Source organism: Talpa occidentalis, unplaced genomic scaffold (genome assembly GCF_014898055.3).
Source record: "Talpa occidentalis isolate TD23 unplaced genomic scaffold, MPIMG_talOcc4v2.1 talOcc4.9, whole genome shotgun sequence".
In the NCBI taxonomy this organism is placed as follows: domain Eukaryota; kingdom Metazoa; phylum Chordata; class Mammalia; order Eulipotyphla; family Talpidae; genus Talpa; species Talpa occidentalis.
The window spans coordinates 33,036,737-33,052,695 of NW_023605305.1; the positions used below are offsets into that span (position 1 = coordinate 33,036,737).

A 15,959-nucleotide genomic window follows, 5' to 3' on the forward strand; every position below is an offset into this window, starting at 1 on the left:
TCCATGGAGAGTTCTGCTCCATAGTTGCTCTAGGATCCAGACTTAAAGAGGCTCTATTCTCATAAAGCTACTGTCTAGAACTTGAAGACTCCTCATTTGTCATAGTAGGAAAAGATTGCCTGGCAAATCATGCATTGACTCGTGTTTAATCTACAGTCTTTTGGCTAGAATTAGGCACATGGAATTATCCAGCTATAAGGGTAAGCTAGGAAATGCAATTGTCCATGTGTCCAGGAAGTTGAGGAGAGACAGATGTTAGTGAAAATCAGTAATGTCTACCACAGTTCAGATTCTGCTACTTGCTGCTCTATGATCTTGGAAAACCACTTTCTGAGCCCCAGTTTACATGTCTATATTAAATTACTATGTATATTAAATAAAATATATCACTTGAGAATACTTTGGAAATGTACAGTATGCTGGAAATTTTATCTATTCTTCAACCATTTTTGAAGTTAACATGCTGCATGTTTTTTACCAGGTCTACTGAATGATGGAACTGTAGGAATTTTTAGAGGCAACCAGATGCGCTTAAAGCGAGCTTGCATTCGCAAAGCCAAGATATCTGCTGTTGCTTTCCGGAAAGCTTTCTGCCATCACAAGTTAGTGGAACTTGATGCCACAGGTGTGAATGCTGACATCACGATTACAGATATCATCAGCGGGCTTGGCAGTAACAAATGGATCCAGCAGAATCTCCAGTGCCTAGTGCTGAACTCCTTAACTCTCTCCCTTGAAGATCCTTATGAGCGCTGCTTCAGCCAACTTTCTGGCCTTCGAGCATTAAGCATCACCAATGTTCTCTTTTATAATGAAGACCTGGCTGAAGTGGCCTCCTTGCCAAGATTAGAGAGTCTGGATATTTCTAACACCTCCATCACAGACATCACAGCTCTGCTGGCCTGCAAAGACCGACTCAAGTCTCTAACCATGCACCACTTGAAATGTTTAAAAATGACAACCACCCAGATACTGGATGTTGTTCGGGAACTAAAATATCTGAATCATCTTGATATTTCAGATGATAAACAATTTACATCAGACATAGCTCTTCGCTTACTAGAACGAAAAGACATCCTACCCAACCTTGTCTCCCTGGATGTTTCTGGGAGAAAGCATGTGACAGATAAAGCTGTTGAAGCCTTTATACAACAAAGGCCCAGTATGCAGTTTGTAGGTCTGCTGGCCACTGATGCTGGTTACTCTGAATTCCTCACAGGCGGAGGACATTTGAAGGTTAGACTTTAAAAATGTATTATTGTGTTAGACTAAACAGTGTCTTAGTTGCGTAAGACTCCATTAAGGTGAATGTTTAATAAAATATAAGACGTGTTCATGAAACAGGACATTGTATAGTGGGAAAACCTTGCTTTAGAGGAAAAGATCCCTAATTAAAATCCCAGCTTACTTGCGTCATGACCCAGAACAAGCTATGGTGTTACTTTTTTGTTTTTAATTCTTTATCAGAGAGATAGTATTCATATCGTACAGAATTCTTCTGAAGATTAGTATATATATCTAAATTATATATAGATCTAAATTATACATCTAGATTACAGGTTATTCAGTAGACCCTAGAAAAATTATAGTTTTCATTATGATGACAATTTTTAGATATTTTAAACCATTTAAATATACAATTTCTAATGGATTACTTGAAAGAAACTAGATATACTCATTGAATATTTAATGGGAGGCCAAACTCTCTAAGGGGATTTCTGTTGAAGAAATGGTAAAATTTTACTTTTCTTAAGGTTTCTATTGCCTAATGGCTTGAACTCAGTTAAGCAAATATCTGTTGAACTTGGGTACAGCTTGGGATTTAAAGGTGAAAATAATATACAATCTGCCACCAAGGTGCTAGTCTAATAGGAGTGGTGATAATGTGGTGGTAAATAACTGTAAAACCAAGGGTTGGTGTAATTGCTGTAAGGGGGTAGGTGAAATTTCCCCTGGCTGGAGAATTTGGCATGTTAGCAAAGAAAGGGAATTTTCCCCTACTCCTCTGATTCCTTCTTGGACAGGTCAAGTATCATATCAAATTTACCTCAAACTTAGGAGGAGGAGAGTCTACATAGATGTGGATTCCAAAGCCTGTGAGGCATAGTGGTGTTATATATCCTGAACTAAGGAATGGGATTAGGGCCTGGGACTTCAGGAGAGAGGAGGGAGACTCACGACAAAGACTTCTGCTTTTAATTAGATACTTGCCTTGCCACATAAATAGATTTCTCAGGTAGAAAGGTTATTTCTCATAATAACTCTAATTCAGAGTAATTCACAGAAAGATGCCTAATTTTTATTCTTCTGGACAGTTAAAGGAATGGTAAAAGTGAGCTTGCAGGGCCTCACTTGACCTCAGCTGGAAACTTGGGGAGGCCTCTTCTGAACATCTTGGAGAGACCTGTCCTTCAGGTGCTTAGAGAAGATGATATCTGAGTCAGACCTTGAAGGATAGACTTGTGACAAGTTTAAGGAAAACTAATATTTTTCAAACATATACTGTATCCTCTAGACACTTTTATATTGGGTTATATTAACCCAACTTTATAGATGAGAAACATAAACTCATAGAGATTATGTGATTTACTGGTTTTTAGTTAGAACCAATTTTGGATCGGCATCTGTCTGATTCCAGAGCCCCATAAGCAGAAGCATCCTTTGATCCTACCTGAAGCAGTCAGGGCAGACCTAGAAGTGGATATTGTGACCAACAGGGCAGGGTATCATTTTTAAGCAAACGTGATTGGTCCCCAAAAAGGAGAAGAAAAGGTTAATGTTCCATGTATGAATATCTCAGTTCTTATATTATTTATAAACTTAGGTTTTTAATAATAAAATGTAGAAAATGATTTTGAGTCATTTTTAAAATTCATTTAGTAATATTTTATCAAGTGCCTCTATGCTAGGCACTGTGTTGGACATGGGAATTTGATGGTGAGTACAAACTTAATGTTTTCCTCTCAGGGCTTGTAATTTAATGAGAAAGTCAGACAATCAAATGTCATGTGCTATGTGTGTGTGTGCTTTAAATATGTGTATATATATATTTATATTTATATATTATATACATATTTCCTCATATTATACATATGCATAGATGTGTATATGTGCATACATATACATATACTTTAAACTGTATAGTGCTAGGAATCTAGAAGATATACAATACTTTATATGAAAATGTTTTAACAGACAAATTAAATCTTTGAGGAATTGATGAATGAGTGAGACCTTCAGGGTGAGTAGTTGGTAGAGAACATTCCAGGCACAGAGAATAATACATGTGAAGGGTGTGTGGTAGTAAGGAGCATCTAAGGAACTGAAGGAAGGCCACTGCGGCTGGAGTTCAACAGTAGAAAATCAAGTGCAATGATGAAACTGGAGAAGTAGGCCAATCCCAGATGGAGCAAGACACCATAAGCCAGGTGTAGGACAACATGCAGCTGCATTAGAATATTCATAGAAGTGTGAGGAATTTAACAGCTTATGTGGTACAAGATAGATTTCTAGCACAAGGCTTATTGATGGAAGGAATCATGAAAATGTAAATTACTGTTTTAATATTATTTAACAGTCTGACAAATAGGTCAGATAGTAAAGAATTATTAAAAACTAAAGGGGAGAAATCCCTGTGTGCTGGAAGTTGAGGAAAAATTTCCCAAAAGAGGTGAGCTTGATCTGCCTGAAGAAGAAAAGGAATGAATCCCTGATACATTAAGCTAGATAATCTTCAGGCAAAGTTCCTAGAATAGCTGTGATCTGGGAGCAGTATGATTTTTGCTGATTCTCTCAATGACCAAATAGACCCTAGAGTGAATTAGCCTAAGTGTTAAAATTGAGGCTAATAGGACATCTGTATTCCACACTACCTCCATAAAACAAGTTTTATTTCACAAGTGAAATTGTTATTACTTTAAAATTTTGGCCCTAGGAAACACCTACTTTCTAATTTCCACCTTGGTAAATGTTAAAGCAGTAGTTCTCAGCCTTGGCTACAATTCAAATCATCTGGTATGTAATTAAATAAGTTGATGGATGTGTTAATCTTATTTGGTAATCATTTCACAATATATACATGTACCCAATCATCATGTTGTATACTTTAAACTTATGCAATGTTATATTTCAACCATATTTTGATAAAACTGGGAAAATTGTTTCATCAGCAATCACCTGGGGAGTTTGAATAATTAAATCAGAACCACAGGAGTTGGGAAGCAGGCAAAGGTAGTTTTTAAAGCTCCTCAGGTAATTACAATTAGCAGCCAAAGTTGAGAAACTGGTATTCATTGGACCTTTGCCCATTTTTCAACTGTATACAAAAATTGAAGTTCCTTTTAAGTTATTTGGCTACTGACTTGGGAGCTGAAAAATATTGTCATGTTCAGGGAGAGCTAAGATTGCCACATCTCCTTTTTTAAACATGTCCGTTTTCTCAAGATTGATGAAAAACTTGTCTGAAATGAATGTCTTCATATTTTGATGTTGTAAATTAGCTTGGGTTGGCTGTTTTTGCTTTACGTGCCTCCATTTTTTAGACCACACTACAGAATGCAAGAAATAGAGACAGTGTGATTCCCAGTATTCTTTATAAGGCAATATATTGTACCATAGGTGGGTGGTTATAAAAATGGTTTATTTATGGCACCTCCATATATATTATTTATTTTGGTCTCTTCATTCTGTGAGGAAGGTATTATTGTCCTCAGAAGGTCACAACCAGCTGGTACAGGCATACCTTGTTTTATTGCGCTTTGCTTTATTGCATTCACAGATACTGCGTTTTTTACAAGACCCTCCACCAGCAAAAAGATTAAGATTCGCTGAAGGCTCAGATGATGGTTAGCATTTTTTAGCAATAAAGTATTTTTTAATTAAGGTATGTACACCGATTTTTCAGACATAATGCTGTTGCACTTTTTAGACTACAGTATAGTGTAAACATAACTTTTGTATGCACTGGGGAAACCAGCAAATTCATATGACTCGCTTTATTGCGATAGTTACTATATTGCAGTGGTCTGGAACTGAACCCACAGTATCTCTAAGGTATGCCTGTATTAAAGCCTACCCTTTTACCCTTGGACTGTTTGATTCCAAAGCATGTGCCTTTTTGCTACATATCATTGTCTCTGCTTACTTGGTTCTTTCCTTTTCTCTCAGTTTTTAATCCCAACACAGAAGGTTTTCTTACCATAGAATTTTCAGCTCTATCATTGTTGATTCCCACCGAGTTTTCTCTTTTGTCACTGTCTGTGTCCTGAACCTTCTACTTTTCCACAACTGGAAACTGGTTGGCTATCAAGCTGTGGGTCCCAGTTCCTAAGAATAACTGGAAATATGCTAAACCCAATATTAGTTCTTATTTGATCTAAAGGCAGAGTTGTCCTCCTTCTTGAAAAGGTTTTTAAAATCTTAATTTCAAGGATATCATCCATATCTTATTTTCCCCCATACTTTCTGGCTACTGAGTCCCATTTTCCTTTATCAGTTCTTCTCATCTCCCATATCTCTAATAAAAATGGAGTGTTCCAGGCTTGGTCTTTTAACCCTATATGCCAATGATGCCTAAATTTTTATGTCCAGCCTAGATTTCTTCCTTAAAATAAGACTCTTATATTGAACCACAGTAATCAATGTACAGTAAAGGTACCTATAATTTTTAAGCAGTGGAGTTGGTCTATTAAAAAAAACATTGTTCTAAGTACCTTTTAAAGATGTCTGAGTTAGTGCACCTGCTTTTGAATTCTTAGTGGAGAGGAGACAATTTTACAAGTAGCTTTAATCCACTGAGAGATGCTTTATTTAGTAGAATTATGTAGAGTACTAAAAGAACTTTCCTTAGGATATAGATTTTTACTTTTAATCCCTATGTTAAATATTAAGGTTTACTTTGGTGGCTAAAGACAGTTTCTCTGTTTGAAACTATTTGCAGAAACTACTACATACTGATGCTTTCTTTTTTTATATTTAGTTTATAAAATTGATTGTAGATGCTTATCATTTGAGGAGGCAAATTGCTTAATTTGAGGGATTATTATTGGCGAGATAAGTGTTAATCATGGAATAAAACATGCAGGCAATGAAATTGGACTAGAGTATTCCGTTAGCAAACATTCCAATAACAGTTTGATTTTACATTAAAAGATAACTTGAGGTGGTATTTCATGTAAGATATTATAAGGCTGTTGAAATCAACCAGATGTAGATAGTGACATCTGACTGAGATCGTTGTTCTATATTTTCCCTCTCAGTTTTTTTTATTTCACAAAATATTTCAATATCTTTCAAAATCTATAAGAAACAGTTCAAGGTGATTCAAAAAGAACTAAACACTTGGAAAAGTTTATTCAATAACTGCTTATATATGTGAATACACAGTCAAAATTAATTATATATATATTAGACATAGCACATAAATAGAAAACTTAAAAAGCATTTTGTAAAGAAACTTCGATTATTCCTCAGTCTTACAAATGCCCTGTATCACTTGGTACTCATTTGTACTATAGTCTAATTCATGTTTGATCTTTATAGTATATCATATTAGTGGTAGAAATGTTGCCATAATGTATGTCTTTATTTCCTCAAAACTGCATATTCTCACCTAAATATATATGTTCATGTAAAATCTAGTTACTAGGTAAGATAATTTTACAGTTTTTGTTTTTTTGTGTTACCCTATATAATCGTACTGCCAAGAAAGACTCAGTCTTTCAACTTAATAAGAAAATTGTGTATTTCTGAACAAGTTTTTACATGTGTTTTGTATCCTATTATAAAATAAGACAGATATAAAGACCACAGATAACAAGCGTGTAGCTTAATGAATAAAAATAAGGTGAACACATTTGAGATCATCACTCAGGTTAATAGTCAGCTACCCAGAAGCTCTTCCACATGCCCCATCCTAATCACAGGCCCTCCTCTGTTCTTGGTCCTGATTTCAATAATAATCATGTCTTTATAGTTTTATGACCCAACTGTTTTATCTAGGCACTTTATTAGTCTTGAATTTTTTCAAAATCATTTGTCTTTAGAGTATCTTTTAACTTACAGATTTCTTCTCCATGCCTTTCTTTTCCTTATAACTTGTCTATTAAAGGATCCAGTGTTTTCGATTTCTAGAGCTTCCCTCAATCTGGATTTTCTTTATTGTACACTCAGTGTGCCTATTTCTCTTTTTTGTATTTTCTGCAAATTGGTGGCTGAAGGCTTAAGCAGATTCATGTTTGATCCTTTTGCAGGATCCATATGTATTGTGTTCTTTTATTAGAAGGTAATATCTAGTTGGCTTTCTTTCTGTGATGTTAGCAGATACTGACATTCAGTATCTTGGCATATTAATACATTGGGGATCATGGTGATAGTCTAATAATTTCCTTTTCATTTATTACTTGGATTACTTTTATAAAGAGCCCTTCCTATTATATACATTTTTGTTACCTAATGATATATGAACCACAATTTAAGATAAAAGTATTAACCTGTGTAAATGGGAAAATCCTAGATAGACTTAATTTTTTTCTTTCTTTAGATAGATTTAATTATTAATAGAACCTTTTGATTCTGAATGGGAGTTTGATAAATCTGGGGAAATTAAGTAATACATTTATTTGATGAATACTTATTGAGTACTTATTCTATGCCACATATGATGCTGACTATTGGGATATGGTTGTGAAGGGGTTAGTGTAGCCAGAAGGATTATGATAATGGCTATGAAGGACATAATTGGGAGACCTGACTTAGACTAATAGGTTAGGAATGTCCTTCCTAAGAAGTGTCATATAACTTGAACTGGAAGGAAATTAGGCAAAGAGAGAGGGGAAGATTTTAGTCAGAGGACATTTTATATATCTCTATATATACAGATATGTGCATATATCACATATGCCATATACATCCGTGTGTATAGATATAAATGTATATATGTGTATGTGTGTATATACATGTATAAAATGGCCTGGGGTTGGGGAAGAGCTTAGATATTGAAAGATCTAGGGGGGGAAAGGCTAGTAGCTATAACAATGTGAGTTAGAGGGAGAGGATTACCTTAGGAGGCAAATAGGAGCCTTAATCGTGTGGTAACATCTTAAAAGTGGTACATACCAGAAGACACTGGAACTAGAGGTTTATTGTAGATGCAGTATAGAAATTTTTATCCATAGGTTATAGTAGGTTCTAAGCCTATCTAATAGACATCTCTTTAGGATGTGTATACCTTCATTAGATGTTTGTTTTGATGGGTCGGAAAATAATTGCTCTCATTTGTTTCATACCTTTACAGAGCTGTTCTGGGATCTCTATATAATTGATGTTTAGATAGAGAAAATTAGAGGATTGAAAAGAATCCTAAAAACTAATTTTCTGGCTCTGTTCAAAGGTATCTGGAGAAGCCAATGAAATTCAGATTGCAGAAGCATTGAAGCGGTACAGTGAACGGGCATTCTTTGTCCGGGAGGCTCTTTTTCACCTTTTTAGCCTGACTCATGTGATGGAAAAAACAAAGCCAGAAATTTTAAAGGTAAGGCTAAGAAACTGGATATGAAATTTTAAAAAGTATCTCCCTGGATGGATGATCATGTTGTGAAGAAAGCTGATGAAAATTTTGTATTCATTTTTGATTTTATTTTGTAATGCCACTGATTAGAATTTCAGTTATTAGCGACAGTAAGAAAAGCTAGTTGCATAGTATCACTTAAGTTTTATAATTGTCTCATTAAACAACATAAAAGCCTTCTAGTGCATATTTAACAGCCTAAAACCTATGATCCTTTTGGTATTTTATCACAAGCTGTAGTAGAAAATGAAACTATATAATCAAGACCCTGCATTTTAGATTAGCCTTACATTGCTTCCATATAGACTTTTTTTATTTATACATTTATTTATAAATGTATATTTATAAATATTTATTTATACAAGATTTATTTATTTATACAAGAACTAGGGTACAGTTAGAGGTGGGGAGGTTGAAAGAATTCACCAGAGACAGAGCGGGGAGCAGAACAGGCAGACGAACTGAAGACATTGCTGAGGGGAGCAGTGGGCGAGTCAGGAGAGGTCTGCCGCGCCTTGTGCGTTTCTCCCTGGACAGCCAGGAATCGAACTTGTGCTGCATAGATGGCCAGGAATCGAACTTGCGCTGCAGAAGCTGTGGACAGCTTCATAGCATGGTGCTCAACCTGCTGCGCCACCGGGGAGGCCCCCTTACAGACTTTTAAAGAAACAGTATTGGAATTCTATAAAGCACTGTTTCATGCCCTTTATGAGCTTCATGTGCTTTCATAACTAATCACGTTAAATTCTTCAGTTAACATATTCTAACCAAGATAGCTTTTGAAGGGCAAGAGGAGAAGACTCTTGATTTTGTTGATTGCTTGGAACAATATTTGTCAAAATATGTACTTTGCCCACCAGAAATACAGAACTTTGCTTATTTTTAAAAGCATATTTACGTGTGAGGGAGGGCTCAAAAGAAAAGCATATTTGTTAACTCTATCCCCAAGAAATTCAGGTTTGGTAGAATTGAATGAAGTACAGGAATCCGCATCTTAATAATCACCCCCATCTAATACTTAGTTTTGAAAACTCCTGTATATAGGGCTGTATTTTATTTTGTAGTTCATACAACAATCTCAAGAGATAAATGTTATCCTCTCTTATAATGTTGTATAACTGAGCGTCTGTGAGTTGAGTAATAAGTCAGTGGCAGAGTCAGAAATACCTTTTGTTTTTTGGTAAAGATTTATTTTTATTTATGCGTAGAAGAACTGGGATGTAGGCCGGAGATACAGGGGGTAAGAGGAATCACCAGAGACAAGGGAGCAGAACAGGAGGATATACTGAAATACACTGCTAAGGGGGGCAGCAGGCAAGACAGGAGAGGTCTGCTGTGCCATGTGTGGGTTAGCTCCCTAGCGGAGGATTGAACTCTGGCTGCAGCGGTGATAGTGTGATAGCACTGAGACTCAACCCCTGTGTCCTCCAGGGAGGCCGGGTCAGAAATATCTTAATCTCCCCCATATCTTAAATTTTAAGAATGAAATGCTTGGATAGGGACCAGTAACATTTCAGTCTCTAGAATGCTATCCCCAACATATTATCCCCCCTCCATATAGTGTCCAAAGGACACTGGAACTTGGTATATACATTATCTTTTATTTTTGGTTTTGGATACTGTGAATCTGAGCAATAAAGAACTAGTCTTCTATTCATGATCTGAAATATTTATTCATTCACCCTTTCATTTGATTAATGATACAGAGAGAAATGAAAGAATATAAGGAATTCTTTTAAGGACTTTTACTGGAAAGGAGAACAAAGAAAAAAAGGTGGGAGTTGGCTGAGGAGATGAGATTTAAAGAAGGCTTTTGTTGTATACTTTTCCTTTTAAGATGGGAGGAAAATATAGCTTGTATGCTGATTGAGTGATCCAATAATATAATAAAATGTTGATGAGAGGGGAGGACAGCTGAAGCAATGTCCGTGATAGACAAAAAAGGAAAGGCTCTTGCACCTAATCAGGGGGATTGCCTTTTGACAGGCACCCAAAAGGATCATTTCTGATCGTTAGACAGGAAGGCACCATATGTACACATGTCTGTTGATAGTGGGGTATTTGTAGTAGTGAGGACCTGGAGTTCTTTTCTGCAGTTTTCTCAGTGTATTTGAAAATGAGATCTTCTGCTGATAGAAGGCTAGGAGGGGAAAGGGGATTTGTTGAAGATTTGAGGAGAAAGAAAAGGTAAGAAGTAGTTCTGTAGGCCAGAGGGAAGTGACTGAAGTGACTGCATTTTATTGTACTCTATTAACTTTAGCAGTAGTCTCAAGAAACTGGATGCTGGTATTGAAATGAAATTTGCTACTCAGTAGAGTATATTTAGTGCTTTCCATATAGCAGACATTGGTCTTGGAAATATAGTGCTGAGTTACCTGAATACAAAAGTTTCTAATGAATAAATCTCTAAATTTGAAGAACTTGATACCTACCTAACCAGATGGGCAGGAGTAGGTATTTGTGAGTAACTGCTGAATCCTAGGCTCTTTGCTCATGACTATGATAAAGGTGCTTAAGACATCTTTGACATTATTACAGGTGTACAAGTAATATTGCTATGTAAAAAGGGTTTGTATTTATATCATGGATTGAAGGAAGTAATTTTTTTTCCAGCTTGTGGTTACAGGGATGAGAAACCATCCTATGAATTTGCCGGTGCAACTGGCTGCAAGCGCTTGTGTGTTTAACTTAACCAAGCAGGATCTGGCAGCAGGAATGCCTGTCCGACTCTTGGCTGATGTGACCCATTTATTGCTCAAAGCCATGGAACATTTTCCCAATCACCAGCAGGTAAGCATATAAGAATTCCCTTTCAAATAGTCCTTTTAATGTCTGCTACATATCTCCTACCCCTAACAGTTCAGTTTAGTAGACCAAGGCTGGAAGTTCAAATGCCTTTGTGAGTTGTAAAGTAATAAATTTATGGCATAACCGAGTGGAGGACAATACAGAAGTGGAAAACTGAATATGTTCCCTGCTTAAAAGTACTTAAATCCAAATGTTGGAGAAAATTGTTTAAGTCATAGAAAACTCATCTTCCACCTAAATCTTAAATTTTTGATGACTTTGGCAATAGGCATAGAGCATCTGTTATAAACCAGGTGCTATAAAGTAGCAGAGTACAGAAATGAAAAGACATGAATTTTCTATTTCTAGCAGTATGGTAGTAACCTACCATACCATGGATAGTAAAATAACCTATCCTCAGGATGAAAACTAAAAATGCTGCTGGAATTATTATATTAACTTAAAATTTTTTGCAGTGAGTTGGTAAGTTAGTAAAAAATATTTAGAGGTCAAAAATCAAGTAAAATGGCAATCTAGAGTGGTGAGAGGATCATGAAAGCCATCTTCCTTCATTGAGGGAAACTGTCAAACTATATAAACTTTAGACTTTGGTTTTCACGGCTTTTATACACCAGATGAACAGAAGACAAAGCAGGAACCATTCAAGTATTTTCTAATAAAAAACCCCTTGCACAAGCTATGATTCCCCTCCCAAAAGGGGGTATAAATCATTAGTATAAGGGGCTACAAATAAACTTCCTAAGTTAGAGAAGCAATAAGAGAATAAGCCCAGAGAAAGTAGAGGAAGTACTAAAGATAAAAATAAAAAAAAAATGCAATAAAAAGCAAATGTACTTTGAATTAGAGAGGATCAACAGTCCCAAGAACTGGTTCTTTGACTATGTTAATAATATTGAAAAAATTGACAAAATTGTTCAAAGAAAAATGAGAAAAGTGCAAATAAACAATATTAGAAAATGGGAGTGAGGAGAAATGAGTATGGGCTTCTTTTTTGGAGTTGTAAAATATTCTAACGTTGATTATGGTGACGGTTGTACAACTGTGAATATTCTAAAAGCCACTAAATTATACACTTTAAGTACGTGAATTGTATGGTAAGTGAATTATATCTCAATATATTTCAATAAGCTATTTATATATGTTATATATGTGCATGTATTATAAAAAATATTCCTCAACAGCACTTTCTATAATGACGTCAAATTGAGAACACCAAATGTCCATCAACCCAGATTTTGTCATATGACAGGATACTTCAAAATAGTAAATAATGAATGAATTACAAATGCAGACTACCACCTAGATTAACATCAATTATAAGTTGGATATAAAAAATTGCAGAAGAATACATACATATGATTCCATTACTTAAACTGTGTTCTGCTAACCAGACTGTATTGGCATCACCTGCAAACTTAGTTTAGAATCTCAAGTATATCCCAGATCTATGGAATCATTTATTAAAAATACCCAATTGATTTGTATATAATATAGTCTCTATATATCTTTATATATTCTGTTAATCTGATTTTGCTTGCTGTGAATCAACTTTTTTATATTGTCTTTTTCAGACAAGAGATCTTCCAAGTATATAAAGCTGTTCCAGAAATAGAAAAAAAAGATATAAAATTAACATCCTATTTGTTGCATGGAAGATATATAGAAACTGTATAATAGAAGGAACCACACAGAAAATACAAAGCAATACTAAATTTCAGTATGTACTGAATAAATCAATTCTAAAAAATTAGAAATATGCATTATGACTTTATTTAACCATACCTTAAAAGTTATTTTGCTTGATGGGAAGAACCTGAAAACCTTCTGTTATGTTGGCATACCTTCACTCTGTTGATAAATGACTCATATTCTCATTTTCTTTTGTTTAATTGTACTGCTTCATTTAAAAAATAGAGCCAAGTCTCCCATCAGTCCCTCCTTATTTGGTGGCCAGTGTTTAAAACACTAGCCCCATGTGCTTTAGGTTAGTCAAGCTATCTTCAAAGCGGATGACAAATTCCTTGATGCTCTGTCACCAGGCAAAACTGTTAGCCTTTATCTTTGTCGTCCTCTTCAAAAACAAGTGACAAGATTGGGCCTCCCTGGTGCTGCAAGGGGTTAAGCACAGCACTATGAAATTATCCGTAGCCACCACTGCAGCACGAGTTTGATCCCCAGCCAGAGAGGTGACCCACATGGCACAGCAGACCTCTCTTGTCTTGCCCGCTATTCCCCTCAGCAGTGTATTTCAGTCAGTCTGCCTGTTCTGCTCCTCACTGTGTCTCTGGTGAATCCTCTTACCCCTTGCACCTCTGGCCTTCACCCCAGCTTTTATATGCATAAATAAATAAAATAAATCTTTTAAAAAAATGACACGGTTGGGCCTCGCTGGTGGTGCAAGAGGTTAAGACACAACATATGAAGCTGTTCACAGCCACTGTGGCACGAGTTCGATCCCCAGCCAGGGAGCTACCCACATGGCGCAGCAGACCTCTCCTGACTCGTCCGCTGCTCCCCTCAGCAGTGTATTTCAGTCAGTCCATCTGTTCTATTCCCCACTCTGTCTCTGATGAATCCTCTCACCCCCCACACCTCTGGCCTGTACCTTAGTTCTTATATCCATAAATAAATAATTCTTTTTTGAAAAAAGAAGTGTTTTTAAAAAATGACAAGGTTAACTCATGGATGAGGCAACCAGAATAGAGGGAGATTTGCTAGAATAAACCTATTTGTTACCTTAGTTCTCACTTAATGAAAAAAGATAAAACATGAGTATGTGCAAATAAACTTACGTGGGTCCAGTATGTCAGTCTTTCAATGGTAGGTGGACAGAATAAAGGATATAAGAAATACTTGGGTTTCATTTATCTTTCTCCCTTTTTTTAACCTCTGGTTAAAAAATAAATAATTTAATAAGGACTTTTCCCTCCCTTTGATTCTTTAGTTACAGAAGAATTGCCTCCTTTCACTTTGCAGTGACCGGATCCTCCAAGATGTTCCATTTAACAGGTAAGTGATAGCCTTAGAACATAAAAGGGGGAAAAATGGAATTTTAGAGATCTGTCTAATGACCCCAAAAAAGGGTCTTCTCTTACTAGCGAGGATATGCCTGGTGTATGATTAATAAAATGGTGAATTTGTGCTTTGCCTTATAGAATGCTAAATCTATTCTAATTTAGTACCTTGACATTCATGATAGATTGATTTTCATAGTCCTTTGCTTAAGAAATATATTGGTTATAGTTTTCTGAATATCCATACAATATTGTGGACTCAAGAAACTGAGACATACAAAGAATCAGTATCTTGTCCATGGTTTCGTGGCTAGTAACTGCAAGAATGGAAAGATTCGGGTCTTGTAATTCTAAGATCAGTGTTCTTTTCACTGTGTCATTCCTTTCATTATTATTGTTATTTAATGTTGGATTATGAAGAAACTTAAAGTACAGGTTAACAGAGATCATATAGCTTTATATGTGATATCATTTGATTCTCACAGCAATTCTATGGTATAAGATATAGAGTGGAAGATTGTTTTCTAGATGAGAAAATTAAAGTTCAGAGAGATTAAGGAACTTGCCCAGAGTCCTAAAGTTAGTTGTTGGTGGTTGACTTCTAAAGTGTATGATGACTTAATGATTTGACTGTACTGCCTCCCAGGAGGAAATATTTTATTATTGTTACTAACATTAAATAGAACCGGAATTCAAACCCCAAAAGTCAAAGAACTTCAGAAATCATTTTCTTAACTTCTCTCTATTGCTTTGTAATTGTGGGCATATTTGAGGACTAATGAGCAGTTCACCTTGTAATAAAAGCAGGGAAAAGCAAGATTTGAAAGTGTGGGCTCATATTATAGTCCTAAAATACAGGAATGACATCATACCAAAGTCCTTTGATAGATTTATTACCGATTTGTAGGCACAAAGTGAGGGAGAGTGGCCCATTAGGAATCTACTGTCATACCACTAACAGACTGGATCAGAGAGGGCCTTGGGAATAGAAAGGAGGTAACAATAGATTTGAGGGAAGTTAATAGAGGAGTGATTTGCATCAAAATCATTCAGCCATCATGTATTAAGAACTATTTCTGTGTCAGGCACTGTGTTGGGTTCTTGGTATGAAGGACTAAACAGCAGATGGTTCCTTCTCTCAGAGAACTCACAGGCCAAAGGGGAAGTCAAATGAGTCTGCAGATAATCACAGTTCTCTGACAGAGTTATAAGGTGTTAAGGCCCACTGATAAGGCAATAATAAACTTGCCTAGGAAAGCTTCTGAATGGAAGTAATTATTTAAGTCTTAAAAGATTAAGTTGTGGTTAAAATAATCAGATGTATTTCTGAGTGTTATCCAGAGATTTCTCTTCTTACCTCACATACCACATTCAGTGCTTTGGTAAATCCAGCTCTATCTTCAAAATATACCCAGAATTTGATTATTTTTCTTCACTTATGTTTTTACCACTTGACTAAACTAAAAGGGATTTCTCTCCTGAATTTTAGTCTCTGAACTGCTCTCCCTGTTTCAGTCTTTACCCTCTGAAGTTGATTCTAAACATAGCTAATACAATAGTTATATTAAAAA

The 15,959-nt window shown here is 35.8% G+C and overlaps 1 protein-coding gene across 1 annotated transcript in view; it reads left to right on the forward strand.

Moving 5' to 3' along the window:
* The window catches only part of ZYG11B (zyg-11 family member B, cell cycle regulator), a 56,788-nt gene that overhangs the window by 24,522 nt on the left and 16,307 nt on the right, over window positions 1–15,959 (forward strand). Inside the window, exons 3-6 of the mRNA XM_037498151.2 lie at window positions 482–1,236; window positions 8,390–8,530; window positions 11,180–11,356; window positions 14,319–14,383. Coding sequence (XP_037354048.1) covers window positions 482–1,236; window positions 8,390–8,530; window positions 11,180–11,356; window positions 14,319–14,383 — 1,138 coding nt within the window. The remainder of the gene's footprint in view (window positions 1–481; window positions 1,237–8,389; window positions 8,531–11,179; window positions 11,357–14,318; window positions 14,384–15,959) is intronic.